This window comes from Caenorhabditis remanei, chromosome II, assembly GCF_010183535.1.
Source record: "Caenorhabditis remanei strain PX506 chromosome II, whole genome shotgun sequence".
NCBI classification, from domain to species: domain Eukaryota; kingdom Metazoa; phylum Nematoda; class Chromadorea; order Rhabditida; family Rhabditidae; genus Caenorhabditis; species Caenorhabditis remanei.
The window spans coordinates 8,680,166-8,705,909 of record NC_071329.1 but is presented as its reverse complement, the minus strand read 5'-3'; the positions used below and the strand labels follow the sequence as shown (position 1 = coordinate 8,705,909).

At 38.0% G+C, this 25,744-nt stretch overlaps 13 protein-coding genes across 13 annotated transcripts; 8 read left to right on the top strand and 5 right to left on the bottom strand.

The window, feature by feature from the left end:
- Nucleotides 1–168: 168 nt before the first annotated feature.
- On the bottom strand, nt 169–1,035 carry GCK72_005410 (uncharacterized protein; the record flags this gene model as incomplete). Its single annotated transcript, XM_003117225.2, has 3 exons — nt 169–334; nt 584–909; nt 958–1,035. The coding sequence occupies 3 exons, from the start codon at nt 1,033–1,035 to the stop codon at nt 169–171; spliced, it is 570 nt and encodes a 189-aa protein (XP_003117273.1).
- Nucleotides 1,036–1,523: 488 nt separating this feature from the next.
- Nucleotides 1,524–1,947, top strand: GCK72_005409 (uncharacterized protein; the record flags this gene model as incomplete). The annotated part of the gene is made up of 2 exons (XM_003117302.1): nt 1,524–1,796; nt 1,843–1,947. 2 exons carry the CDS (start codon nt 1,524–1,526, stop codon nt 1,945–1,947), a joined length of 378 nt encoding a protein of 125 aa, XP_003117350.1.
- A 319-nt stretch (nt 1,948–2,266) lies between these two features.
- On the top strand, nt 2,267–3,396 carry GCK72_005408 (uncharacterized protein; the record flags this gene model as incomplete). The annotated part of the gene is made up of 4 exons (XM_053725169.1): nt 2,267–2,270; nt 2,630–2,805; nt 2,852–3,271; nt 3,349–3,396. The coding sequence occupies 4 exons, from the start codon at nt 2,267–2,269 to the stop codon at nt 3,394–3,396; spliced, it is 648 nt and encodes a 215-aa protein (XP_053589363.1).
- A 251-nt stretch (nt 3,397–3,647) lies between these two features.
- On the top strand, nt 3,648–4,110 carry GCK72_005407 (uncharacterized protein; the record flags this gene model as incomplete). Its single annotated transcript, XM_053725168.1, has 3 exons — nt 3,648–3,749; nt 3,798–3,929; nt 3,982–4,110. The coding sequence occupies 3 exons, from the start codon at nt 3,648–3,650 to the stop codon at nt 4,108–4,110; spliced, it is 363 nt and encodes a 120-aa protein (XP_053589362.1).
- A 160-nt stretch (nt 4,111–4,270) lies between these two features.
- GCK72_005406 (uncharacterized protein) lies at nt 4,271–4,734 on the top strand (the record flags this gene model as incomplete). The annotated part of the gene is made up of 2 exons (XM_003117053.2): nt 4,271–4,307; nt 4,355–4,734. The coding sequence occupies 2 exons, from the start codon at nt 4,271–4,273 to the stop codon at nt 4,732–4,734; spliced, it is 417 nt and encodes a 138-aa protein (XP_003117101.2).
- A 147-nt stretch (nt 4,735–4,881) lies between these two features.
- GCK72_005405 (uncharacterized protein) lies at nt 4,882–6,660 on the bottom strand (the record flags this gene model as incomplete). The annotated part of the gene is made up of 7 exons (XM_003117179.2): nt 4,882–4,926; nt 4,976–5,407; nt 5,456–5,662; nt 5,707–6,008; nt 6,061–6,319; nt 6,439–6,501; nt 6,547–6,660. 7 exons carry the CDS (start codon nt 6,658–6,660, stop codon nt 4,882–4,884), a joined length of 1,422 nt encoding a protein of 473 aa, XP_003117227.1.
- A 572-nt stretch (nt 6,661–7,232) lies between these two features.
- GCK72_005404 (uncharacterized protein) lies at nt 7,233–9,061 on the bottom strand (the record flags this gene model as incomplete). The annotated part of the gene is made up of 9 exons (XM_003117103.2): nt 7,233–7,359; nt 7,411–7,507; nt 7,557–7,688; nt 7,733–7,864; nt 7,909–8,040; nt 8,095–8,160; nt 8,205–8,450; nt 8,523–8,711; nt 8,791–9,061. 9 exons carry the CDS (start codon nt 9,059–9,061, stop codon nt 7,233–7,235), a joined length of 1,392 nt encoding a protein of 463 aa, XP_003117151.2.
- Nucleotides 9,062–12,330: 3,269 nt separating this feature from the next.
- GCK72_005403 (uncharacterized protein) lies at nt 12,331–13,135 on the top strand (the record flags this gene model as incomplete). Its single annotated transcript, XM_053725167.1, has 2 exons — nt 12,331–12,434; nt 12,484–13,135. 2 exons carry the CDS (start codon nt 12,331–12,333, stop codon nt 13,133–13,135), a joined length of 756 nt encoding a protein of 251 aa, XP_053589361.1.
- Nucleotides 13,136–13,216: 81 nt separating this feature from the next.
- On the top strand, nt 13,217–16,475 carry GCK72_005402 (uncharacterized protein; the record flags this gene model as incomplete). Its single annotated transcript, XM_053725166.1, has 6 exons — nt 13,217–13,237; nt 13,285–13,535; nt 13,584–13,822; nt 13,868–14,091; nt 14,138–14,271; nt 16,241–16,475. 6 exons carry the CDS (start codon nt 13,217–13,219, stop codon nt 16,473–16,475), a joined length of 1,104 nt encoding a protein of 367 aa, XP_053589360.1.
- A 467-nt stretch (nt 16,476–16,942) lies between these two features.
- On the bottom strand, nt 16,943–17,356 carry GCK72_005401 (uncharacterized protein; the record flags this gene model as incomplete). Its single annotated transcript, XM_053725165.1, has 2 exons — nt 16,943–17,047; nt 17,093–17,356. The coding sequence occupies 2 exons, from the start codon at nt 17,354–17,356 to the stop codon at nt 16,943–16,945; spliced, it is 369 nt and encodes a 122-aa protein (XP_053589359.1).
- Nucleotides 17,357–20,626: 3,270 nt separating this feature from the next.
- GCK72_005400 (uncharacterized protein) lies at nt 20,627–21,431 on the top strand (the record flags this gene model as incomplete). The annotated part of the gene is made up of 2 exons (XM_053725164.1): nt 20,627–20,730; nt 20,780–21,431. The coding sequence occupies 2 exons, from the start codon at nt 20,627–20,629 to the stop codon at nt 21,429–21,431; spliced, it is 756 nt and encodes a 251-aa protein (XP_053589358.1).
- An 81-nt stretch (nt 21,432–21,512) lies between these two features.
- Nucleotides 21,513–23,022, top strand: GCK72_005399 (uncharacterized protein; the record flags this gene model as incomplete). Its single annotated transcript, XM_053725163.1, has 7 exons — nt 21,513–21,533; nt 21,581–21,831; nt 21,880–22,118; nt 22,164–22,387; nt 22,434–22,619; nt 22,663–22,742; nt 22,788–23,022. The coding sequence occupies 7 exons, from the start codon at nt 21,513–21,515 to the stop codon at nt 23,020–23,022; spliced, it is 1,236 nt and encodes a 411-aa protein (XP_053589357.1).
- Nucleotides 23,023–23,489: 467 nt separating this feature from the next.
- GCK72_005398 (uncharacterized protein) lies at nt 23,490–24,312 on the bottom strand (the record flags this gene model as incomplete). Its single annotated transcript, XM_053725162.1, has 4 exons — nt 23,490–23,594; nt 23,640–23,914; nt 24,044–24,104; nt 24,175–24,312. The coding sequence occupies 4 exons, from the start codon at nt 24,310–24,312 to the stop codon at nt 23,490–23,492; spliced, it is 579 nt and encodes a 192-aa protein (XP_053589356.1).
- Between the last annotated feature and the right edge of the window lie 1,432 nt (nt 24,313–25,744).

The following is a 25,744-nucleotide window of genomic DNA, read 5'->3' as shown; positions in this document are numbered from 1 at the left end:
GAAGGACAAGCCCGATCAGCCGAAAACCGCTTTATATCTGGTTTAAACTCAAGGGAACTTCCTTTCTCTCGTTAGAACATGTCTTAAACCTCAAAAACTGTTAACACCTCTAGATTCATAAATACTATACAACTTTGTCCAACAATTTTATTTGTAACAAAAACAAATTTATTCCTCGTCGTCGCCTCCGGCTCCATCTCCCTTTCTCAAGGTGCGTCGCTTGACGCGTCCTGGACGACCTCCTCCGTATGGTGATTGGAGAGAGAAGTCGATGTGCTTCTGGGAGTCCAAACGGACGATGAAGGATGGGACATCGACAACTTGTCTGCGTACACTGAAAAATTAAAAATTGTATTACAATAACCAGCTAATGCGAAATACTGAATATTTTCAGCAGCAAAAATACAAAAACTATTTTTTTTTCTAGCGGACTTTATTTTAAACAAACAGGCTTTTCCTGGACTGGCGGGCACTACAAAAATCCGGGCAAGTATGCAGGGACGCATTTTCGCCGCGCAGATTTCGAACCGTAGTCGTTTTCCCCAATTTTTTGCGAATTCATAAAGGACTTCAAAACTCTTACCGGATGTGGTGCTGCTTGATCAAAATACGAGCGTGGTGAATAGACTTGGCCAATCCGAGCTTGAAGACCTGGGTCTGGAGTCTGCGCTCAAGGAAGTCCTCAACCTTAAGTCCGAGAACGTAATCGAGCTTCATCTTGGTCTCATCGAGGACACCGATCTTGACGAGGCGACGAAGAAGTGCGTTTCCTTCGAAAAGACGCTTTGGGTCCTTGTCTTCAAGAGTGAGAAGCTCACGAGCAGCCTTACGGACCTTGGCGAGGGTGTACTTGACACGCCATACCTCACGCTTGTTCTTGAGTCCGAAAGTTCCGATGAGCTTGAGCTCCTGTAAAAATCCAAATTGACAGACATATTAATTAGAAAATGCTCAAACCTGGTCAAGGCGCTCCTTCTCGAACGGACGGCGTGGCGACTTTGTCACCTTAGATTGCACAGTCTTCAGACGTGGCATAGTTGAACCCTACAAAAACTCGACTTTTGTAAAACTTTTTGAAAACGGATTATAGACGGAATTTGACAATCAAATGACAAAAAAGGACTGAAATCGACAAAAAGTAGATTGAAATGTATTTTTTACACTGGTTGGAACAAAATTTCAGTGAAAATCATGAATTTTCACCTAAAAATTAAGAGAAAAAAGTAGAAAAATGCGCTTTCGGCCTAAAAGAAGGAAAGTGGGTACGGTCGGCTAGCGTGGTGAGACCCATGCGGAAAAGTCGATGCGCCTTTAAACCAGGCATTGCAACTCTCCTGCGTCTGCGCACTCTCTCGTCATTTTTTGCTCGGGGGTTTCTCATTTCTGTTATAGATTTCTGTTATTTATCTCGTCGTTCTTTCTTCGATAAGAATTTAGTTTTTTTTAAACTTCATTCACTGTAAATATATCTTATATTCAATTTTTGTGTGCAATTCTTGGCTCAACAATATCATTTTCAGAATATGGATTTGCCTGATCCGTACCTTCCAGGAGCCATCAGTCTATTCGAACAGTTAGACAAGAAGTTGTTAGTCGTGCTCCGCGATGGACGAAAGCTTATTGGTTTTTTGAGATCGATTGATCAGTTTGCCAACTTGATACTCGAAGATGTAGTAGAGCGAACATTTGTAGAAAAGTATTTCTGTGAAACAGGTCAAGGATTCATGCTTATCCGTGGAGAAAACGTAGAATTGGCCGGTGAAATCGATGACAGTATTCCCACAGGACTTACACAGGTAAATTCAACCTACACACAATAACTTCTAAATGAACCCTTTCCAGGTATCACCCGAAGAGTTTCGACGAATTGAAGATGAGTATCTCGCGAAGAATCCGCCAAAATTTTTGAAACGTCAAGCAGAGAAGACAGAAGAGCACGAAGCATGAAAAACCTCAATATTTCAATTCTCATTCCACTGTTCTGAAACAGCCTCACGGGTTGAAATTCAATTTTCTTCGGATAAGGGATAAAAAATCTGTTCCAATATTTCCCTGTTCTTGTGCTATGTTTGTTTTACATTTTTAACTCTGAATAACTTGAACAAATTCGAAAGTAAAATATTTGCATCTTCTTCTTTTAATTTTTTCTTCTTCTTTATGTCGGTTCTTGCCAGAGAAAGAAATATTCGGGCATCAGAAACTGAACATCAACGTGGCTTTAACAACATGATAACTTTAGGAAGTCCATCAAATCGGGTTGAATTGCATGCGTAAGTTGCTACCGTTTTTCGATGTTATTTTTGGAATCTTCCTGTAAGAGCCAACAGTCTACGTGTGAAACGCAAAGTTTTCGAAAATCAGTGCAACACTTGAGTCGAAAGTGATTGCTCAAAACCCCCGCACTAAATAGTGCGTTCATTTCTAAAATAATTCCATCTTAAAATCCTCTAACACCCGGCTCTTCGCTTGGATGGGCGAAATCTATATATTCATGCCTGCCTTTATATGACTATTTTTCTCTCTCTCTAAATAGAACGTTGTCTCTCTTCTATCCCTCTTTGCAGAAACGTGTCGATTTAACATATATTATTATTCTAATCGTTTTCCCAAATAATTCAAATCATTGCAGTGGTTCCTGTTCTCCACGCTTTTATCCGCTCTTCTCATCGTCTGCGTCTTGCAACCCTCCCATTCCTACCAACTGTTTCATTTGGCACGTCAACTCAAAGAAATATGCACAACGTTGTTTTCGTTCTCGGTCCTCCAGGATCTGGAAAAGGAACTATCTGCGCAAAAATTCAAGAGGTAGAATACATTTATATTTTTTTTTTACAAAAATCTCGGATTACAGAACTTGAACTACGTTCATTTGTCGGCTGGAGACCTTCTTCGTGCTGAACGTCAAAGAGAAGGAAGTGAATATGGAGCTCTCATCGAAAGTCACATCAAAAATGGATCGATTGTTCCCGTCGAGATCACTTGCTCTCTTCTTGAAAACGCTATGAACGCCAGTGGAGATGCGAAAGGATTCCTTGTCGATGGATTCCCGCGAAATGAAGACAATTTACAAGGATGGAACAAACAAATGGAAGGAAAAGCTGTTGTTCAATTCGTGCTGTTCCTTTCCTGTCCAGTTTCAATCTGTATCGATAGATGTCTGAATCGTGGACAAGGAAGAACCGACGATAATGAGGAGTCGTTGAAAAAGCGCGTCGAAACTTACAATCATCAAACTTACCCAATTATTGAGCACTTCGAGAAGAGTGGACTCGTTAGAGAAGTGAAGAGCGAACGTTCCATTGACGAAGTATTAAAATTTTTTTTATTCCAACTAGCCATGCTTTTCAGATCTACGCCGAAGTCGTCAATGTGTTCAACGCAGCCAATAAAGAATAACCAAGATCTCTTTGTACTCACCCTGATTCTAAATCCAAATCTTCAATCAACAGTGCAATTTCCACCTTTCGCTTCGTGTCTTTTTTCATTCTGTTTTCTCAATTAATGTCAGTGGTTTCTATCAGTCATAATAAATTCTCTAAACTATTGTTTTCTGAATAAAGTAAACAAGATTAGATACTCTTTTACACAATATTTTTGAGCATTTTATCTAGACTGTGTGTTAACGAACCGAAAATTTAGAAACCAAAATGAATAAGAGTTCTGTATTGGCAGCAGTGGCTGGAATGTGTGGATCAATGGGCGCAGTTTCGGGGAAGCTAGCATTCGACTCTGAATTAGAGCAATATACGGTTAGCTACTCAATAAGTTATTTGCTTCTTCAACTCTGAATTTTACAGAGAGTTTCATGTTTCGCTGTTTTCATTGCATCAAACGTAGTAATGTGGGCTACGTATACTCGATCTCTCGCTCTATCAGATTGTTCGAGCACCCCAATGATCATCAATATGGCTTGTAATTTTGCCCTGACGGTTTGCAGTTTATTTTTATTCAGAGTTATCTTGAATGCATTTCTTTTTTCAGGGTATTCTCGGCAGCCTCATCTTCTCCGAATCACATTCATATCTCTGGTGGTTCCTACTCGTCGTCCTCATCACAGGACTCACTTTGATGTTGTCCCCAGAAAAAGAAGAGAATTTGAAACAAGACTAGTCTAAAAATCGTGTACATATTTGATGTGTTTTTATTCGTTTTCCAATAAATGTGCCTCTCTCCGTTTTCGCTACCATGGTTGCATCGTCTGGATGCTTCGCAACGGCTCCGTGCCTTCTCCCAAAATTTCTTTCATTCAGCTTTTCAAACTTTCCGAAAGATGCGCGCTCACATTTTAGCTCTTCTTTCTGCAACAAGTGAGTTTTCCTTAGACTTTTTCTTTTATTAATAGAGTTTTGTTCAGTAATATTTGTTTCGTGTCAATCCTCATCCTCATCTGGAACTCCGTCTTCATCTTCAACCGCTTCTGTAACTTCTACCACGAAGTATGCCAATTCTTCTCCATCATCATCTGGAACTACTTCATTTCCTGGAAACACTGGCACTTCTGAATCTTCTGGAACTTCTGGCGCTACCAACAAAATGTATTCCACCACCAGCGACCCCGATTCCTTGAACCTGAACAATGTGGAGAAGCTGGTGACTTACACTACCAAACAGAAGACGATATTCTTCGCGTGTTGTGGCGGTACCTTCGTTCTGCTCATTGCTCTTGCGATTCTCTCTGGAATGTCTGACACCATTGCCCGCTCTCGTCAAAAGAATACAAGAACTCATGCTTGAATAAAAATGTATTCATTTTGATGGATGATATAATAAAACTTTGTTAACAAAGCACATGCTTGAATGAAGATTACAAAATAAGAGACATGAGATCCGGATATTCCAGAAGAGAAATTATTCAGATAATGACCAGTGGGTAGGAATTGATCAGAAGGTACCAAAGCTTTTGTCGTCGGAGTAGTATGGTACTTTCTATAACTATTGAGTGTTGTTTTTAGTCATTCTATTCCGGTTTTCTTACCGGAGTTGTGTCCATTGGCTCAGTCGGATTATTGCGAAGAGCATTATATATTTTGGACATATCAACTATTTCGATTCCTCCATTGCGAATTTTTTCTCTCAGCTGCATGAGAATCACTCCAAGAATGTTTCGTCCTTGTGCGAAAACTGGACAGTGTTGAACAGTGTCCTGGTTGAGAGGGAAATTCGCAGGAATTCTCAGAGTCTTGACACCACTCTTCTCCATGTCATCCAACCACTTTTTAATTGCTGGAACGGCGCATCCCGTTCCATAAATACTGTCACGAGGGAATGCATGAACAAGAATCTGCTCGCCGGTCTCTTTCAGCGCTTCTCGAAGATGAGCAGACTGTGCGGCTTTAGCGTGCAGAGCTCTCTGAATTGCCTCGAGTCCTTTTGTGTTTCTCCACTCATCAACTTTGTCTTTCTCAATCTAGAATTAAAAAATAACTTTCGTTTTCATGAGGTTTTTTATTCTTACGCCAGCGGCTTTGATAATTTCTTTGGCTATTGCACTATACGCCTTCTTATCTTTCTCTTCTTGCGCTTCAAGTATCAGCTTTCCATCTTCATTACGAACTCCGCTGTTTAACTTGTCACTTGAGATTCCAGTCAAATCAGTGACTTTACAAATTTGATAGTAGTGATCGCAGCTCTTGTAAATCTTACCGTCAACCAACACTGGGAACTGAAATCAAAATATGGAAAAAAAATACTAGATGAGAAACTTACGCTGTGTTGAGTAGTGAATACACTGTCGAATCCATGGAAAGCCACTATATTATCAGAGGAGACAGTGAGAAGGATAGCTGGTGAGTCTTCTGGTAGGTGCACATACTTTATATCATCTTTATCATTCGTTGGCTTTGGTGGTCCATAAGATTTTCCTCCTCTATGGAATCCACCACGGCCTCGTCCTTTGCCACCACCACCTCGTCCACCTCTCGTTCCTCCTTGGTACTGGTTTGACTCCCAATTGTTTCCTTGCAAGCGGAAGTTAGGCATTTTTTTGTTAATACCTCTCCCACCTCTCGCTAAATTAAATTTTTAATGAACAATTCAAACATGATTTCTCTGGTAACTTACGACTGTTGACGGTTTTTGTATTTCCACGGGCCACTTTGACAACTGGGTTAGGAGCTGGCTCCGCAATCTTCGACACTATCGGCTTTTCGTTCGAATTTGGATCGATAGTTACCAAATGAAATTTTTTAGCAGGAAACGTTTGCTTGCTTTTGCGCTGGTTTTCGTATCGGCGTCCCCGCTGCTGAGTTTTCGGAATCCGATTGGTTCTATTTCCAGAATTTGACGTGCTCGATGGGTGGTATGGAGCTGCGTCGTACTCCTGTAAACAGTTCGTGTTTGAGATTTATATTGAAAATAAAAAATGGGGAGGAGAAAAAAGCGGGAGGATAGTTCTCACTTTTTCACATCTTCCGTTTCTTTTTCAAATAAAAAATTAACCTGAGCAGAAGATGAGAAAAAGTTCGATGTCCCGTTGAGCGAAGGATAAACCGGATTATATTGCTGAAAAACAGTACGATAGAATTCAATTTCGAATTAAGTTAAAACCTCAGATTGAGTAGGATAGTTTTGTTTATTTGTGGACCATGCTCCTGAGCTATTGTTGTAACTGTTGTAATCGTTATAGTTGGCATCCCACGGATAGGCACCAGAATATGCCATGATTTTTATTGGCGAGAGAAAATTGTTCTTTTCAAATTTTACCAGGATATTGGAGATGTTCCTCGTGATTCTCAATCTGAAAATGACAGAAAGAAAAACGGGAAATATGCATAAACTCTGAGCCAAAAATATTGGCGAATCTCTTTCTCAATGGAGCGCGCTAGCGGCGGCAAAAAAGCGGCAGTTCAAATTCTGAAACTTCTTATGGGAAACGAGAATTCTTAGAATATTGCAGTTTGCGAACAAAATGTGTTTTAAAAAAGTTAAGAAATAACATAAAGAACTTCAGATATCATAAGATCAAGTTCAAAGTTCAAGTCTGTGCAAGTTTTGAAAGCAAGACGACTACTGTAATTACATATTACATCTGTAATGATATTTGTTACAACGTTTCTCTGAAAACAGAACTGTATATATTCTGCGAAATAGAGAATATGAGTAAAATATTTTATTAAAAAATCAGAACTTGTTGCACCGAAACAGACGAAAAGTTGTATTTAGTAGATTGGCATACACATGAAGAATGCTCAGAATTGTGCAAAGATGAAATTAAAATCTTGATTATTCTTTGATTAAAGTTTTCCGTAGCACTTGGAAACTTGTGTCAAATACGCAGAGTACTTCTTGGCTCTCTCCTTCTGGAGTGCAACAATAGCGTCCTGTTGTTTTCCTTTTGGAAGATCTTCATCTGGCAGACAGCTTAAAAAATAAATTATAGATGGGGAGTTCTGTGAATATAATCTAAATTACATATTCTCGCGTTCGCAATGCTTTGAAAACTTGGAACTCATTGCGGAGAGTTGTTCGCTACCGGCAGTTGAACAAACGGTTCGACGAATACGAGAGGCTGGAAAATGAATAGGATTCACATGCTAGACAAAAGTGAATTTCGATACCTTGATGATGTCTACGACGGCGATGGTTATGTCCACTGTGGTCAATATCCGGGTCATTTGGGTCATGATCTCCAGAACGACGACGACGATGGTTATGTCCGGTGTGATCGATTGTAGTGTCATTTGGATCATCTGAAATTGAAAGAATCAGAATAAAAATAAAGATGCCAACTTACCATCGTGGCTTCTTCTACGTCTGTGGTTGTGTCCGGTGTGGTCAATATCTGGGTCATTCGGGTCATGATCTCCAGAACGACGGCGTCTGTGGTTGTGTCCAGTGTGGTCAATGGTGGTGTCACTAGGGTCATCTGTAATTGGAAGAATCAGAATAAAAATAAAGATGCCAACTAACCATCATGATTTCTCTTGCGTCTATGGTTATGTCCAGTGTGGTCAATATTTGGATCATTTGGATCATGATCTCCCGAACGACGACGACGATGATTGTGTCCGGTATGGTCGATGGTGGTGTCACTTGGATCGTCTGAAAAATAAACATCTGCCTCATTTTGATTCCTTTTCAACATTTGATACTCACCATCATGACTTCTTCTCATTCTGTGGTTATGTCCGGTATGATCGATAGTGGTGTCGCTTGGATCATCTGAAGTTCCGATATAGAAGAACCCTTTTCTCATCTAATCTTACCATCTGTACTTCTCTTGCGTCTATGGTTATGCCCAGTATGATCAATATTTGGATCATTTGGATCATGATCTCCATTTCTACGAACTCTTCCATGATGATTCCCGTGTTTATGATGATCCATATTCTCATGATGCTTCTCTCCATGATTCTGATGTCCATCATGGTTATGATGTCTTCTTCTTCTTGCATGATCATTGGTTTCTTGTCCATCAGTTGGGTCTCCCATGTCTCCATCGAGAACGGTTCCTGAAATATGCCTTATGAATGAGAACAGAGATTACGTGCATTTTAGTATTAACTATGGGAAAAGAGGCCTACCATCTAATTGTCTTTTCGTCTTGGATCGTGCTTTCTCAATTGTTTCGTATACTTTCCCAACTGTTTCTGTTTCCTGGCTATCATACAGTTTTGAATCGATGTCTTCATAATTTTTTCGTCTCTTCTCTCTTGTTTTCTCATTTGCTTCTTCACTATCAACAGGTCCGCTCTCCTTCTCATCAAGGAATCCTTAAATGGGGTAGGTCAGAAATATAATAGCAAAGGGGAAAGTTCTGGATCACTCTCTAGGATTCAAACTCAAACTCACTCTTTGGTCTGCTCTTCTCCTCGACATATTTTCTGCATTCGGCCACTGCCTTCTTGTAATCATCCGAAACTTCTTGGAATTCCTTCCAGCTTTTCTCCAACTCATCCTTTGTTTCACACACCTCTTGTCCTGTCTTCACTTCATGACACTCTCTTTCCAACTGCTTTTCTCTTTTGTTGGTTGCCATTCGAAGAATTGTGTCAGGAGAACATTCGAATGCGATGGTCGAAATGACCAGTAAACTGGCCAATAAGGAGATCCGAACGATCATCCTGCAATATGAAGATTACGGTATATGCTACAGCAGCGTTTGGAGACAGAGTACAACGATGAAATTCACGTGAAATAAGTTCTTATCAAAGCAGGCAACAGAAGAGTTTGACTCTAGAATAGCAGGTGAATTATTACTCCTTATCAAAAAAATGAGGTTGGAATTTTAATGAAAATAAAATTAACATGAACAGGTGTAATATAAATGAAGTGTGTTGACAACAAAAATGAGACGAAACTCAATTTGAAAACAAGTTTATCATTAAGAAAAGAGAGTTTTTTGATCGATAAGAGCTCTCCTTCCCCGCTCTCTTTTCAAACATTTCTGATTGATTTGAGTTTGGCTAGTCGAGAAAAAAGTAATTGAAAAATTTTGGCTCGTGTTGGACACATGAGTGCGCTTTTATTGCAACCGGAAGAGGCCATGGTGGTCCCCTAATGCTCTGAAAAGAGTCTCCAACGCCTTTTTTGTAGTCGCTAGTTTTTCTTGGGATTCAAGAGAATTAGAGGTTGATGGGAGGATGAAGAGGTGGGCGTGTAATTCAGCGATAATTGATATTTTGAAGGGACAGAGAGAAGAAAAAAGCTTTTCGAGTGAAGAACTTGGAACAGAGAAGAGAAGAAAACGAGAGATAACGAATGAGTATTGTCTGATGTTTTTCGTTTGAAAGGTGCACTTTTATACCAAATAAACTATTGGGAGAATGACAGTTGCCCATTGGTTCGAGAGGATTTCGTGGAATGATGTAACTTTACGACTCGAGAAAAAGCAAAATTTTTATTTCAATTTTCAATTGGCTCCGATGGACTCCTCACAGGAGAACAAGAAAAAGACATCATCAATCAAAATCTGGGTTGGACGGAAGAGAAGGAAAGGGAAGCGTTTTTGTTTTTGGGAGAAAAAGAAGAAGATTTGTGTTTCGGCGGAATGAAGAAGAGAAGAGCAGGTGGATGGATGTCCGGATGAATGTCAGGTTGAATCAAGAGGAATGAAGCATAAATTGGATAGAGGGAATGACATAAACAAGTTGATTAAAAAGAAAAAGAAGAACATGTGACATACATTTTTAGATAAGAAAAGGAGGAGATGGAGTAACATAATAAGAAAAAAGTTGATTAAAAAGTTAGTGAGTTAGAAGGAATAAGGAGTATGAAAATAAGTAAAAATAGAATATCAACTTTTTACGTGTGTACTCTGAGCTTCCAGCTGATAAGAACATACACAATAAACCTAATTCAATACACTCAATGTTCTCCCACATCCAATTTTCTCAGAGCACGAAATTGTTATTTTTCCGTACCCCAGTTCTCCAATTTTCCAATCAAAGCGAATTGTAATGAAAAACATGAGAGTTTGATTTCTCTAGTTTCTGTAGTCAGAAAACTTTGCTTGCTCTTTTGTTTCATTTTCTTATGAATTAAATAATTTATTATCTGACAGATGTTTCCATTCACCTGCCAAATTTCAGCCCCTGATTGGCTAATGTGAAAAAACTGAAAAGTTTTTAGTATCAGAAAAGTAAGTGTGAATAGGAAAAAGTGGGATCACACTTCACAATCAGAAACATTGAAGACTGTGACGTAATGAGATCATAGCTCTAATTCTTTGAAAGATTTAGAGGTTGGGAATCACATGAATCAGTTGAATATGAGTAAATTGAGGAGTTTGCAGTATGACTTTCCCGTGGGGAGAGTGATTCAATTCAAGCTTTTGAGACAACTCAAATGGACAACGTTTTCGCTCAAAACAAAATTCAACTCGGGGAGAGTAGTAGTTTCAGACAAACTACGGCAGTTCTCATGTAGCTTTTCTGACTTATAAACTTCGTAAATTGACTTCAATTTGACAGAAATAATTGGCTGAAATTGAGAATGACTCAAAAGTTTTTGTTTACGTAAACATTGGAGATGGTGTGGCATGTGACATGATTCGAGCCAATTGAAGGAGCAAAACATCACACCGTCATAAACAAACGAGTACTGTATTTGGATGTTGTTAATACATGTGACTATATATCTGAGAGTTTCAATCTGGAACTGACCAATAAAAAAAGAGACAAAATCTAATCAAAAACTGAGTAAATTACTTCTGAGAAAAGTAGAACATGCTCGATGTTTTTCCGTTTGCTTCTTGTTTTTTTGTCACCAAACATAATGGTGTGATGATTCAATAATAAGACTTCGAATATGTTTTCACCGTGAAAAACACATTGTTAGTTCCCATCAATTTGCATTTGCTTTCACCTCCAAAAGGGTGGAAATCTGCAAAAACATCGTCTCATCACAATCTTCTCGTATTTCTGAATGAATCAGTTGTAATCATCATAAATTAGGGATCGAAGAATAAGAAGAAAACAAAAAATGTCAGGTTTCCACATTGAAAATTAATATTCAGAAAAGAAAGAAATATATGAAAAAAAAGAAGAAGAAGAATTGCCAGGGGAGAGAATGTGACTTCAATAACTTCCGGACGTTGACTTCATTGTTTTCGAATGATTCTTCTCATTCATTTGACTTTATAGGAATAATTGGCTGATGATTCAGATGAACTTGTTTACAGCAATGAGCGTGAAACTACAGTACCCTATCGGCCGAAACTTCAGGATTTTCTTTGAAACTCGTGTAAAAATCAGCGCTTGGGTTGCAATGTCAAATGAGGCAACTATCACAAAAACTAGAACACAAATATTTCATAGAGCATAATTTATCTCTTTAACCAATTCTTGATAACACCTCAGATACTTTCTCGGGGAAGTCGAATTCGAACGCATTCAAGTAGAGCCCTCAAAGGCAATCATCTTCTCTCATGTACCGTATTAAGCACCCACCCGGCTGGTGCAACACAAGTTCGATCACTATTTGAAAATAATCAATAAGACTTGTGACGACATATTGAGAGCTGTTGAGGTCTTTTGAGTAACAGTAACGTACCGTAACTATCGGTACGAAGGTTAAAGGCGCATGCATTTTTTAGCGTGGGCGTCTCGCCACGATGAGCAAAGTGTTTTTATGCAAATTAAAATGCGTTCGTGAATAGCATTGAAATGCAAAATCTGGCATTTTAATTTGCACTTTTTCTTCTCAATTTTTGTGTATTAAATTTTTTAGGTGTATTAATTTTTATTTGTTTCAGTTTTTTTCTTGGAAAAAAGTGGAGAAACGTCATAGTGCAACGTGGCGAATATCGAACTCGATTGCCTGTGGCTGGTTGGAATAGTTATTGATTTATCAAAACTTCGTTTTCCTGCATATATTCAACTCGCTAAGCCAATGACTTCTGGAAAGCAGAAAACTGTCAAACTTCCCATGAGGAAGGCGAATCTGATTGCATTGGATACCGAAGCTGGTAAACTGGTAATTGTTCGACCAACAGAGTCAGTTTTCCTTCTTTTTTATTGATTTTCACATATTTTCGATTTCCAGAAATGGTCACGATTATATCGAAGTTTTGAATATTTCAAACAACAACCATAGTCTTCCATGCCAAATTATTTCACCTGAAAATGGTTCTATCCAGAATGTTATCATCGTAGACAATGGCGAATTTGTAATTGTATTTTCAAATGGCTCAGTCGGATTCTGTGATGAAAAACATTATAATTCGATGAAAATCATTCAAAACCCTGGTTCCGAAATAGTTGCATCGTACGTTCACGACACGTCCACCTCTACCATATGCCTAATCACTGGAACTACATTGAATATTTTTGATTTGCACTCAAACAACGTATTGTCGTCGATCATAGTGGCTTCCAAGTGCGCAACGTCCCCAATTGTCAGTGACGGATATAAAATAGCGATTGGATTAGCTGGTGACATTATTTTAGTGGAAGAAATGAAAACAAAAGTCAATCTGAAACTAAGTCCTCGATGTGAGTGCGAAGAAAACGCACCAAGATCCTTGTTATTTATGGATTCGAAAATTTTGGTATGTGGAGATTCGTACGGGACAGTAACCTTCTGGAACCTTGATGACTTCACTTTGATTCAATCTCTTCCGTGTCTTCTCTCATCTATTCTCTCAATGGTCACAACTGCTGATGGACTTTTGTATGTTTGTGGAGAAGATCCTTGACTCACCAAAACCGGACAATCGAGTACTGGCGAGTTTGAGATTTTGGAAAGGAAGGCTGGACCTGTTGAAGCTGTCAGATCGATGGCGACGTCTGGTAACACAGTGAGTTGACATTTTTTGTTGAAACATAAAAATAATATTTTTTTTAGGTTTACGTCGCTGGAGATGACAAATCGATTTATGTGTCTCAAGATGATGAATATTCAAAAGTTGCTTTTTATCAGATGAATTTTTATGATCAAAATGAGACGGATCTCGTTTTAGCCAATGCTGGAGACAACTGTGTGGACATATACAATAAAATTAAAAATGATGAGGACGAGTACTCTTCAAAAAGACCTTTCGACTACGAATTTAGTCAGAAAATCAATACTCCACTCCTTCGAACTCTCAATTGCTGGTGACACATTCTACAAGTTTTCCATTTTTCTGATTTGTTATTTTTCAGGGACATCTCAAATAATTCACAGTTTTTGGTGATTTCAACAAGCCGCGAGACAATATTTTATGAGAGAGAAAAGGATAAAAAAACCGGAAAATACAGTGAACGGACTCGTTTGGAGCTTACTGTAACTGCTATGTCGATGACAACAGACTCGAAATTACTCGCAGTACAGCCAAATCTGGAAATACTGAGATTCTCGTTATACAATCCTGAATCAAAAGGAGAGCTGTTCTTCGATTTTAGTATGTTAAACCGAGAATTTCTTCTCAAATTTATATATTTTTCAGAGCGGATTGGAGTGTGTGATTGTCAAATAGTTCAGTTCCAAGTTTCCTCTTGTGTTTCGAAAATTGCATTTCTAACGTCAAATCGAAAATTCTTCATGACAAACATTCAAGATGTAGATTTGAGAGAATTCGAAATCACGTATCCAATTCACGTCGGATTATTATTCAGAAGCGTTTTTCATGTAATTCTCACGAAAGTGACTGATAAATCTGGAGATTCTACAGTAAGATTTTGAGAAATTGACATAATCAAACTATCATATATTCCAGGTGGAGAACGAATATGAATTTTATGAGAAAGCCGTTCAAGAGTTAAAGGAACGAGAATTCAAAGAGACACATAACAATTTGGTCCGATCCGCGAAGTTTGCACTTACCAGAACTTGGCTTGAGTTGGGAGTGAAGTTGGCTGTTTATGATGCAGAAGAACGTATCCACCACCTTCTTTCCCAATGGGTAGTAGGTATGGCGGGGGGAAAAAAAGTGGGCGGGGCTTAAGCGCGTGTAGATAATTTTGTTTTTTGCTTTAGTCAGTGTAACTTTGTTCAAACTTTATATTTTTCAATAATTTTTTAAAAGCTTTTTAGCTAATAACTTTTTCTTGCTTTCTGTCAAATTCCATATTTCTGGAGTGAAAAAGAGCAGAGTTATGCTCAAAATTCGGCGAAAAAAACGACTAAAAATGTCAACTTTTTTGTCCGCAACTTGAGCCATTAATAACTTTCCCATTTCTCGATGAAATTTTGATATTATTTTTTTAATCGATAGAAATTTTCAGGGCAATTTTTTTATTAAGAACCCCCTTTTTGAGATTCCATACTTCTAAACGAGTTATAATCAATAGAATGGAGTCACCTTTTTATTTTGAGAAAATTTTCGATTTTTTTATTTTTCGGTTTTTTTGCTTCACCTCGATTATCTCGAGTTCTACCTGATATTTTTTCATATAACTTGGTAACTAGACGTAAAATTAGACGAGAAATCACTTTTTTACGTCAAATTCATAATTTGAATCACCACCCGTCCGGTACGGCCGGTGGACTGCAGAAAAACGAAAAAAAAAACGCCTTGCTGTAGTCGGCCTCCCCGGACATTTTTGGCTGTCCTGAAAAATTTTTGTACTAAAGTTGTTTTGATTTTTTGATATGTTGGTCAAATCGGAATTATCTAATGGAATATCAAGTCTCAGCCAAAACGGTCCAGTGGGAGCTGAGCAGTGGAGAAAACGGGTTTTTCGCTTATATCGCTTAGCTCTGGAGTGTCTTCAGTCTGGCTAATATGGTTTTTTGATATGTGTTAGCCAGGAAAATTATCTAAGGGGAGAAAAAAACAGATTTGAAAAATATTGATTTTGACCCGAGTTATAGGGTCTCAAACTTTGGAGAACATTTTTGAAAGGAGACGACCGGTCGTGTCGAAACAAGCGTGCCTCTTCCCACCACCTATACGCCATCTGGGTGGCTACACAGCAGCGAATGTGTGGCTCAGTGGCAGTGTTGCGGTGCGTCGCTGGGGAGGTTTTTGGTTCGAGTTTCTGTCTGGTCTAACTTTTTGTTTTTTTTTAACTCGGCTCAAAATTGTCGTAGAACCTTAATTTTACTACCATTCGAAAGCTAATGAAATTCTGTTTGCTTGAGTCACATAAAATCAAAAAACGCTCATAACTTGCTTCAAAATGGTCGTAGCGATCTGATTCAAAGCTTGCTGAGCACTGCGCAAGGGGCGAAGCCCCTTCTAGCGGAGCCCGCCGGGAGGCGGGGGACGCTAGTCGTGGAGTTCATGAAAAAGATGGTTAGTATATTATTCATTATTTCAGATTTCTAGATATTTTCAGCCCATATCTGCTGAGATTACGACAGATGACGGTGATGACGTTTTTGGGTGTTTGAATGGCGGATGGAATTGCATACTTGCAACGGGCCGGGCCGGGCCGGGCCGGGCCGGGCCGATTTGAGAATTTTCACCGGCCCGGCCCGGCCCGGCCCGGCCCGGCCTGGCCCGGCCCGGCCCGGTCGGCCCGGGTCACAGTACAAAAATTTGAAAATTTGAATTTTTTTGAAAATTTTTTGTTTTTTTCGCAAAAAAGTCGAATTTTCGACTATGTTTTTACATATCGATAAAACTCAAGTTTACATAGGATTTTTGACTATTTTTGACGAAAATTTCAAAAAATTTCGAAAAATTTTGTGAAAAAGTTGTGCTCATTTTTTGACTCCGGGCCGACCGGGCCGGGCCGGGCCGGCAACTTTCTCTACCGGCCCGGGCCGGGCCGACGGGCCGAGCCGGGCCGGGCCGATATTTTGCAAGTCTGTGGAATTGTACTGGAGGGTAATGGCCCCTCTCGCATATATCTAGCACCCTTTTTTCTTTCAGAGCTTCATTGTTCTACGAAGATCTCAGTGAACAGGATGAAGATGACTGGGACTATGTTTTCAGAAACACGAAGCTTTTCCTTGATGCTATAAATCTTCTCAGAAAAAACCAAACTTTCAAGGAAACAGCATTGAAAGATGTACTGGCAATCTCAACACTGAATGCCGTAAAACAAGACCTGGAAGTTGTCGATTTCGGAGGAAAACAGTACACTATCACGTACTGCATTCATTGAGAAAATTTCATTTTTGAATGAGAAAAGAAAGAAAATTTATTTTCTTGATAAATTTCTTTATTTGAGGATTGCTTTTCTTTATATATTCTTATGCTTTTATATATTAATGAATGCATTTTTTATTTGCCGAAAAGCAAGCCTTGTGTATACGGCAATCGGGAATCAGAAAAGTTAACGCGGAAAAGAACATTATATTTATAGGAGATGTATTGATATAGAGCTGGTCAAACGATGAATTTTGTGGGTGTGTCACGGCCTCACTGATTCGCTTTACAACATCAGTTGTGTAACAAAACTTCATTTTTATACTTGATAAATTTCTTGTACGGGCACCACCATTGAAAAAGGGCAAGGGAACCAATAAAGATAATTTTTAGATTCAAATTTTTATATTACAAAAAACAAAAAACAAAACTTCAATTGATGTTAGTTTATGAACCATTGAATTACAATCAACATGAAGTCTTTCAGTAGACCAAATTAAAGTTTTCCACTTTGAGATATTGAGCGGCGTCGGCAGTTGCAATGAGCCAATCGCGCTCGGTCATTGAGTATTTGACAGTATCCATAACCTGAAATAATTTATTCAATTTAAACTCCTTTACCATCTCTCTCACCTTTTGTCCAAACTCAATATTGAAATATTGGCGGAACACTTCATAAATCAGAGTCAACTTCTCATCTTCCGTAATTCCTGATGACTTTCCAACTACTTCCGCTCTGTCTTTCTCCATTGAATCACCCATGAATTCTTGAACTGCATCCATTGAATGCTTTTCTCTTTTGTTGGTTGCCATTCGAAGAATTGTGTCAGGAGAACATTCGAATGCGATGGTCGAAATGACCAGTAAACTGGCCAATAAGGAGATCCGAACGATCATCCTGCAATATGAAGATTACGGTATATGCTACAGCAGCGTTTGGAGACAGAGTACAACGATGAAATTCACGTGAAATAAGTTCTTATCAAAGCAGGCAACAGAAGAGTTTGACTCTAGAATAGCAGGTGAATTATTACTCCTTATCAAAAAAATGAGGTTGGAATTTTAATGAAAATAAAATTAACATGAACAGGTGTAATATAAATGAAGTGTGTTGACAACAAAAATGAGACGAAACTCAATTTGAAAACAAGTTTATCATTAAGAAAAGAGAGTTTTTTGATCGATAAGAGCTCTCCTTCCCCGCTCTCTTTTCAAACATTTCTGATTGATTTGAGTTTGGCTAGTCGAGAAAAAAGTAATTGAAAAATTTTGGCTCGTGTTGGACACATGAGTGCGCTTTTATTGCAACCGGAAGAGGCCATGGTGGTCCCCTAATGCTCTGAAAAGAGTCTCCAACGCCTTCTTTTGTAGTCGCTAGTTTTTCTTGGGATTCAAGAGAATTAGAGGTTGATGGGAGGATGAAGAGGTGGGCGTGTAATTCAGCGATAATTGATATTTTGAAGGGACAGAGAGAAGAAAAAAGCTTTTCGAGTGAAGAACTTGGAACAGAGAAGAGAAGAAAACGAGAGATAACGAATGAGTATTGTCTGATGTTTTTCGTTTGAAAGGTGCACTTTTATACCAAATAAACTATTGGGAGAATGACAGTTGCCCATTGGTTCGAGAGGATTTCGTGGAATGATGTAACTTTACGACTCGAGAAAAAGCAAAATTTTTATTTCAATTTTCAATTGGCTCCGATGGACTCCTCACAGGAGAACAAGAAAAAGACATCATCAATCAAAATCTGGGTTGGACGGAAGAGAAGGAAAGGGAAGCGTTTTTGTTTTTGGGAGAAAAAGAAGAAGATTTGTGTTTCGGCGGAATGAAGAAGAGAAGAGCAGGTGGATGGATGTCCGGATGAATGTCAGGTTGAATCAAGAGGAATGAAGCATAAATTGGATAGAGGGAATGACATAAACAAGTTGATTAAAAAGAAAAAGAAGAACATGTGACATACATTTTTAGATAAGAAAAGGAGGAGATGGAGTAACATAATAAGAAAAAAGTTGATTAAAAAGTTAGTGAGTTAGAAGGAATAAGGAGTATGAAAATAAGTAAAAATAGAATATCAACTTTTTACGTGTGTACTCTGAGCTTCCAGCTGATAAGAACATACACAATAAACCTAATTCAATACACTCAATGTTCTCCCACATCCAATTTTCTCAGAGCACGAAATTGTTATTTTTCCGTACCCCAGTTCTCCAATTTTCCAATCAAAGCGAATTGTAATGAAAAACATGAGAGTTTGATTTCTCTAGTTTCTGTAGTCAGAAAACTTTGCTTGCTCTTTTGTTTCATTTTCTTATGAATTAAATAATTTATTATCTGACAGATGTTTCCATTCACCTGCCAAATTTCAGCCCCTGATTGGCTAATGTGAAAAAACTGAAAAGTTTTTAGTATCAGAAAAGTAAGTGTGAATAGGAAAAAGTGGGATCACACTTCACAATCAGAAACATTGAAGACTGTGACGTAATGAGATCATAGCTCTAATTCTTTGAAAGATTTAGAGGTTGGGAATCACATGAATCAGTTGAATATGAGTAAATTGAGGAGTTTGCAGTATGACTTTCCCGTGGGGAGAGTGATTCAATTCAAGCTTTTGAGACAACTCAAATGGACAACGTTTTCGCTCAAAACAAAATTCAACTCGGGGAGAGTAGTAGTTTCAGACAAACTACGGCAGTTCTCATGTAGCTTTTCTGACTTATAAACTTCGTAAATTGACTTCAATTTGACAGAAATAATTGGCTGAAATTGAGAATGACTCAAAAGTTTTTGTTTACGTAAACATTGGAGATGGTGTGGCATGTGACATGATTCGAGCCAATTGAAGGAGCAAAACATCACACCGTCATAAACAAACGAGTACTGTATTTGGATGTTGTTAATACATGTGACTATATATCTGAGAGTTTCAATCTGGAACTGACCAATAAAAAAAGAGACAAAATCTAATCAAAAACTGAGTAAATTACTTCTGAGAAAAGTAGAACATGCTCGATGTTTTTCCGTTTGCTTCTTGTTTTTTTGTCACCAAACATAATGGTGTGATGATTCAATAATAAGACTTCGAATATGTTTTCACCGTGAAAAACACATTGTTAGTTCCCATCAATTTGCATTTGCTTTCACCTCCAAAAGGGTGGAAATCTGCAAAAACATCGTCTCATCACAATCTTCTCGTATTTCTGAATGAATCAGTTGTAATCATCATAAATTAGGGATCGAAGAATAAGAAGAAAACAAAAAATGTCAGGTTTCCACATTGAAAATTAATATTCAGAAAAGAAAGAAATATATGAAAAAAAAGAAGAAGAAGAATTGCCAGGGGAGAGAATGTGACTTCAATAACTTCCGGACGTTGACTTCATTGTTTTCGAATGATTCTTCTCATTCATTTGACTTTATAGGAATAATTGGCTGATGATTCAGATGAACTTGTTTACAGCAATGAGCGTGAAACTACAGTACCCTATCGGCCGAAACTTCAGGATTTTCTTTGAAACTCGTGTAAAAATCAGCGCTTGGGTTGCAATGTCAAATGAGGCAACTATCACAAAAACTAGAACACAAATATTTCATAGAGCATAATTTATCTCTTTAACCAATTCTTGATAACACCACAGATACTTTCTCGGGGAAGTCGAATTCGAACGCATTCAAGTAGAGCCCTCAAAGGCAATCATCTTCTCTCATGTACCGTATTAAGCACCCACCCGGCTGGTGCAACACAAGTTCGATCACTATTTGAAAATAATCAATAAGACTTGTGACGACATATTGAGAGCTGTTGAGGTCTTTTGAGTAACAGTAACGTACCGTAACTATCGGTACGAAGGTTAAAGGCGCATGCATTTTTTAGCGTGGGCGTCTCGCCACGATGAGCAAAGTGTTTTTATGCAAATTAAAATGCGTTCGTGAATAGCATTGAAATGCAAAATCTGGCATTTTAATTTGCACTTTTTCTTCTCAATTTTTGTGTATTAAATTTTTTAGGTGTATTAATTTTTATTTGTTTCAGTTTTTTTCTTGGAAAAAAGTGGAGAAACGTCATAGTGCAACGTGGCGAATATCGAACTCGATTGCCTGTGGCTGGTTGGAATAGTTATTGATTTATCAAAACTTCGTTTTCCTGCATATATTCAACTCGCTAAGCCAATGACTTCTGGAAAGCAGAAAACTGTCAAACTTCCCATGAGGAAGGCGAATCTGATTGCATTGGATACCGAAGCTGGTAAACTGGTAATTGTTCGACCAACAGAGTCAGTTTTCCTTCTTTTTTATTGATTTTCACATATTTTCGATTTCCAGAAATGGTCACGATTATATCGAAGTTTTGAATATTTCAAACAACAACCATAGTCTTCCATGCCAAATTATTTCACCTGAAAATGGTTCTATCCAGAATGTTATCATCGTAGACAATGGCGAATTTGTAATTGTATTTTCAAATGGCTCAGTCGGATTCTGTGATGAAAAACATTATAATTCGATGAAAATCATTCAAAACCCTGGTTCCGAAATAGTTGCATCGTACGTTCACGACACGTCCACCTCTACCATATGCCTAATCACTGGAACTACATTGAATATTTTTGATTTGCACTCAAACAACGTATTGTCGTCGATCATAGTGGCTTCCAAGTGCGCAACGTCCCCAATTGTCAGTGACGGATATAAAATAGCGATTGGATTAGCTGGTGACATTATTTTAGTGGAAGAAATGAAAACAAAAGTCAATCTGAAACTAAGTCCTCGATGTGAGTGCGAAGAAAACGCACCAAGATCCTTGTTATTTATGGATTCGAAAATTTTGGTATGTGGAGATTCGTACGGGACAGTAACCTTCTGGAACCTTGATGACTTCACTTTGATTCAATCTCTTCCGTGTCTTCTCTCATCTATTCTCTCAATGGTCACAACTGCTGATGGACTTTTGTATGTTTGTGGAGAAGATCCTTGACTCACCAAAACCGGACAATCGAGTACTGGCGAGTTTGAGATTTTGGAAAGGAAGGCTGGACCTGTTGAAGCTGTCAGATCGATGGCGACGTCTGGTAACACAGTGAGTTGACATTTTTTGTTGAAACATAAAAATAATATTTTTTTTAGGTTTACGTCGCTGGAGATGACAAATCGATTTATGTGTCTCAAGATGATGAATATTCAAAAGTTGCTTTTTATCAGATGAATTTTTATGATCAAAATGAGACGGATCTCGTTTTAGCCAATGCTGGAGACAACTGTGTGGACATATACAATAAAATTAAAAATGATGAGGACGAGTACTCTTCAAAAAGACCTTTCGACTACGAATTTAGTCAGAAAATCAATACTCCACTCCTTCGAACTCTCAATTGCTGGTGACACATTCTACAAGTTTTCCATTTTTCTGATTTGTTATTTTTCAGGGACATCTCAAATAATTCACAGTTTTTGGTGATTTCAACAAGCCGCGAGACAATATTTTATGAGAGAGAAAAGGATAAAAAAACCGGAAAATACAGTGAACGGACTCGTTTGGAGCTTACTGTAACTGCTATGTCGATGACAACAGACTCGAAATTACTCGCAGTACAGCCAAATCTGGAAATACTGAGATTCTCGTTATACAATCCTGAATCAAAAGGAGAGCTGTTCTTCGATTTTAGTATGTTAAACCGAGAATTTCTTCTCAAATTTATATATTTTTCAGAGCGGATTGGAGTGTGTGATTGTCAAATAGTTCAGTTCCAAGTTTCCTCTTGTGTTTCGAAAATTGCATTTCTAACGTCAAATCGAAAATTCTTCATGACAAACATTCAAGATGTAGATTTGAGAGAATTCGAAATCACGTATCCAATTCACGTCGGATTATTATTCAGAAGCGTTTTTCATGTAATTCTCACGAAAGTGACTGATAAATCTGGAGATTCTACAGTAAGATTTTGAGAAATTGACATAATCAAACTATCATATATTCCAGGTGGAGAACGAATATGAATTTTATGAGAAAGCCGTTCAAGAGTTAAAGGAACGAGAATTCAAAGAGACACATAACAATTTGGTCCGATCCGCGAAGTTTGCACTTACCAGAACTTGGCTTGAGTTGGGAGTGAAGTTGGCTGTTTATGATGCAGAAGAACGTATCGTGGAGTTCATGAAAAAGATGGTTAGTATATTATTCATTATTTCAGATTTCTAGATATTTTCAGCCCATATCTGCTGAGATTACGACAGATGACGGTGATGACGTTTTTGGGTGTTTGAATGGCGGATGGAATTGTACTGGAGGGTAATGGCCCCTCTCGCATATATCTAGCACCCTTTTTTCTTTCAGAGCTTCATTGTTCTACGAAGATCTCAGTGAACAGGATGAAGATGACTGGGACTATGTTTTCAGAAACACGAAGCTTTTCCTTGATGCTATAAATCTTCTCAGAAAAAACCAAACTTTCAAGGAAACAGCATTGAAAGATGTACTGGCAATCTCAACACTGAATGCCGTAAAACAAGACCTGGAAGTTGTCGATTTCGGAGGAAAACAGTACACTATCACGTACTGCATTCATTGAGAAAATTTCATTTTTGAATGAGAAAAGAAAGAAAATTTATTTTCTTGATAAATTTCTTTATTTGAGGATTGCTTTTCTTTATATATTCTTATGCTTTTATATATTAATGAATGCATTTTTTATTTGCCGAAAAGCAAGCCTTGTGTATACGGCAATCGGGAATCAGAAAAGTTAACGCGGAAAAGAACATTATATTTATAGGAGATGTATTGATATAGAGCTGGTCAAACGATGAATTTTGTGGGTGTGTCACGGCCTCACTGATTCGCTTTACAACATCAGTTGTGTAACAAAACTTCATTTTTATACTTGATAAATTTCTTGTACGGGCACCACCATTGAAAAAGGGCAAGGGAACCAATAAAGATAATTTTTAGATTCAAATTTTTATATTACAAAAAACAAAAAACAAAACTTCAATTGATGTTAGTTTATGAACCATTGAATTACAATCAACATGAAGTCTTTCAGTAGACCAAATTAAAGTTTTCCACTTTGAGATATTGAGCGGCGTCGGCAGTTGCAATGAGCCAATCGCGCTCGGTCATTGAGTATTTGACAGTATCCATAACCTGAAATAATTTATTCAATTTAAACTCCTTTACCATCTCTCTCACCTTTTGTCCAAACTCAATATTGAAATATTGGCGGAACACTTCATAAATCAGAGTCAACTTCTCATCTTCCGTAATTCCTGATGACTTTCCAACTACTTCCGCTCTGTCTTTCTCCATTGAATCACCCATGAATTCTTGAACTGCATCCATTGAATGGAAAAATATAACTTTCAGCTGTTGGAATCCTCCGAATCCCTTCTGCGCCTTCTGAATTGATTCCCAACATTCTGACTTCTGTTCTGGAGTCAAGGTGTTGATGATTGGTTTGCTCATTGCTGAAAATCATCTTTATTGAGAAACGATTAATACGAAAAAACGATATTTGATTCCGAAAGTATCTTATTTTCAGTTATTTTCGGTTGTATCATGACTATTTCTAAAGATTCTTTAACTTTAAACCGGACCTTTAGCAATTTCCTCCAAAGTGCGAGCCTTGTGAACCACAACAGACAACTCTTCGAAGAGCTGAAATTAATTAAGTTTTCAGAATTTACTAGACATCAGAATTCAACAAAACTGTTTTTGGGAAACTCACAGTTCTAATCTGATCTCGTGTCAAATATGTAGAAATATCAGGATAAACTTGATCGATAAGGAGTTCAAGCTGCTCGGAACTCGATGGATAAGCTACGGAAAATCCGAGAACAAGAGAGAATAAAAGGAGATGTTTCATGGTCAATGAGAGGAAAAATATTAAAACTGAAATGACAAAAAAAGAGGAAAATGACACAGGGAAGAGATCAATTGAGGGAATCCGCTTATCGAAGATTTCAGAGAATGGATTTGAGTGGAAAATGTTCGATCATTGAAAATAAACAGACAAAACGAGTGATTTGAAGTTTGGTCTTTTAATTTATATTGTTATGGGGCACGATACATATATCTGAATTGATTATTCATCGATACAAAACAGTTAAGGATTACAAAATGCAAGAAAAAATTAGGTCTCCAAAATCTAGGATTCACGACTGTTTGAGCAAACTATAGGAGTTGGAAAAATCTAATTGTGAGTCAATCAGATCAATCCGCTCTACAACTCCGGAAAAAATTGTGTAGAAAAAAATATAGCATGTTGGCAATCTCTGACAGTTTATCGTCTCTTGGGATGTTTCCAAAATTTTATCTCGTATCTATTCGAACTTATGAATCAACTTCACAGAAAATTCATCTCTGGAACTTTTCGAACTAATTTATAAAAATGCAGTCCTCAATTCCATGAAATTAGATACTTAAGTGGTCTTTTCTCAATAATATTTACCTTCAAGAACCCATTCCTCCCCCAGTTTTTCCACTTTCGTACCATTCATAATGTCCCTCCGATCTGACTCCTTCTCTTCATCTGAAATCGTTCTTCGTGTTGATGAGCTCAAAAAACAGCTGATAAATCTTGACGCATTCGTTCATGGACATGTTGATTTTCGTCACAAATTCATCAGGTTTGTGCTTGAGTAAACATTCGAGAATTTTTTATGAACATTGGATATGGAGACGTACTCTTAAAGGTATTGCAATTACATAGAGCCGTTTTTTATTGGTTTAATTCTGTGGTCAAAGGAATTGGACATAGAGAAATGAGTGAGCGAAAATCAGAATGAGTCAGTTTTATTGAGCAACACACAAAACTACTTGTAGCACACACAAATTGTGGGTGTTTACAGATCTTGAAATGACGTAGAACTAGCGATTCATATTGTCTAGAAATCTTACATCAGAAACATCGCATAGTTCAATTTCCAGATACTCTGCACCACCAATCATCAAAAAATGGCCAACGGTTTTCCCAGCAGTGAATTCAAAAGAAGCAGTGGTCAGTCAGAAGTGGAGCACGTCCCGTTATGAATTACCCGTCTCCCTTCTGGGGCTCCTTTTCCTCCATTCGCCTCGTTTTTCGTCAAGCGTCAATTCCAACAAACGAGTCGGTTGCTCCCTGTGGGTCTGGTTACCCCTGATTGCCCGAATTTTGTTCTTCCGTCGTCCATGACCAGTAACAGCTTCTTTTCTATTCTCTTTTCTTCTTCAAAGGGGGTTTCGGGTTTTTTACCACCAAAACCAGAAAAAGGACGGGGAGGAAAAGAGCCAATTTAAGAAGAGAGACCTCTTTTTAG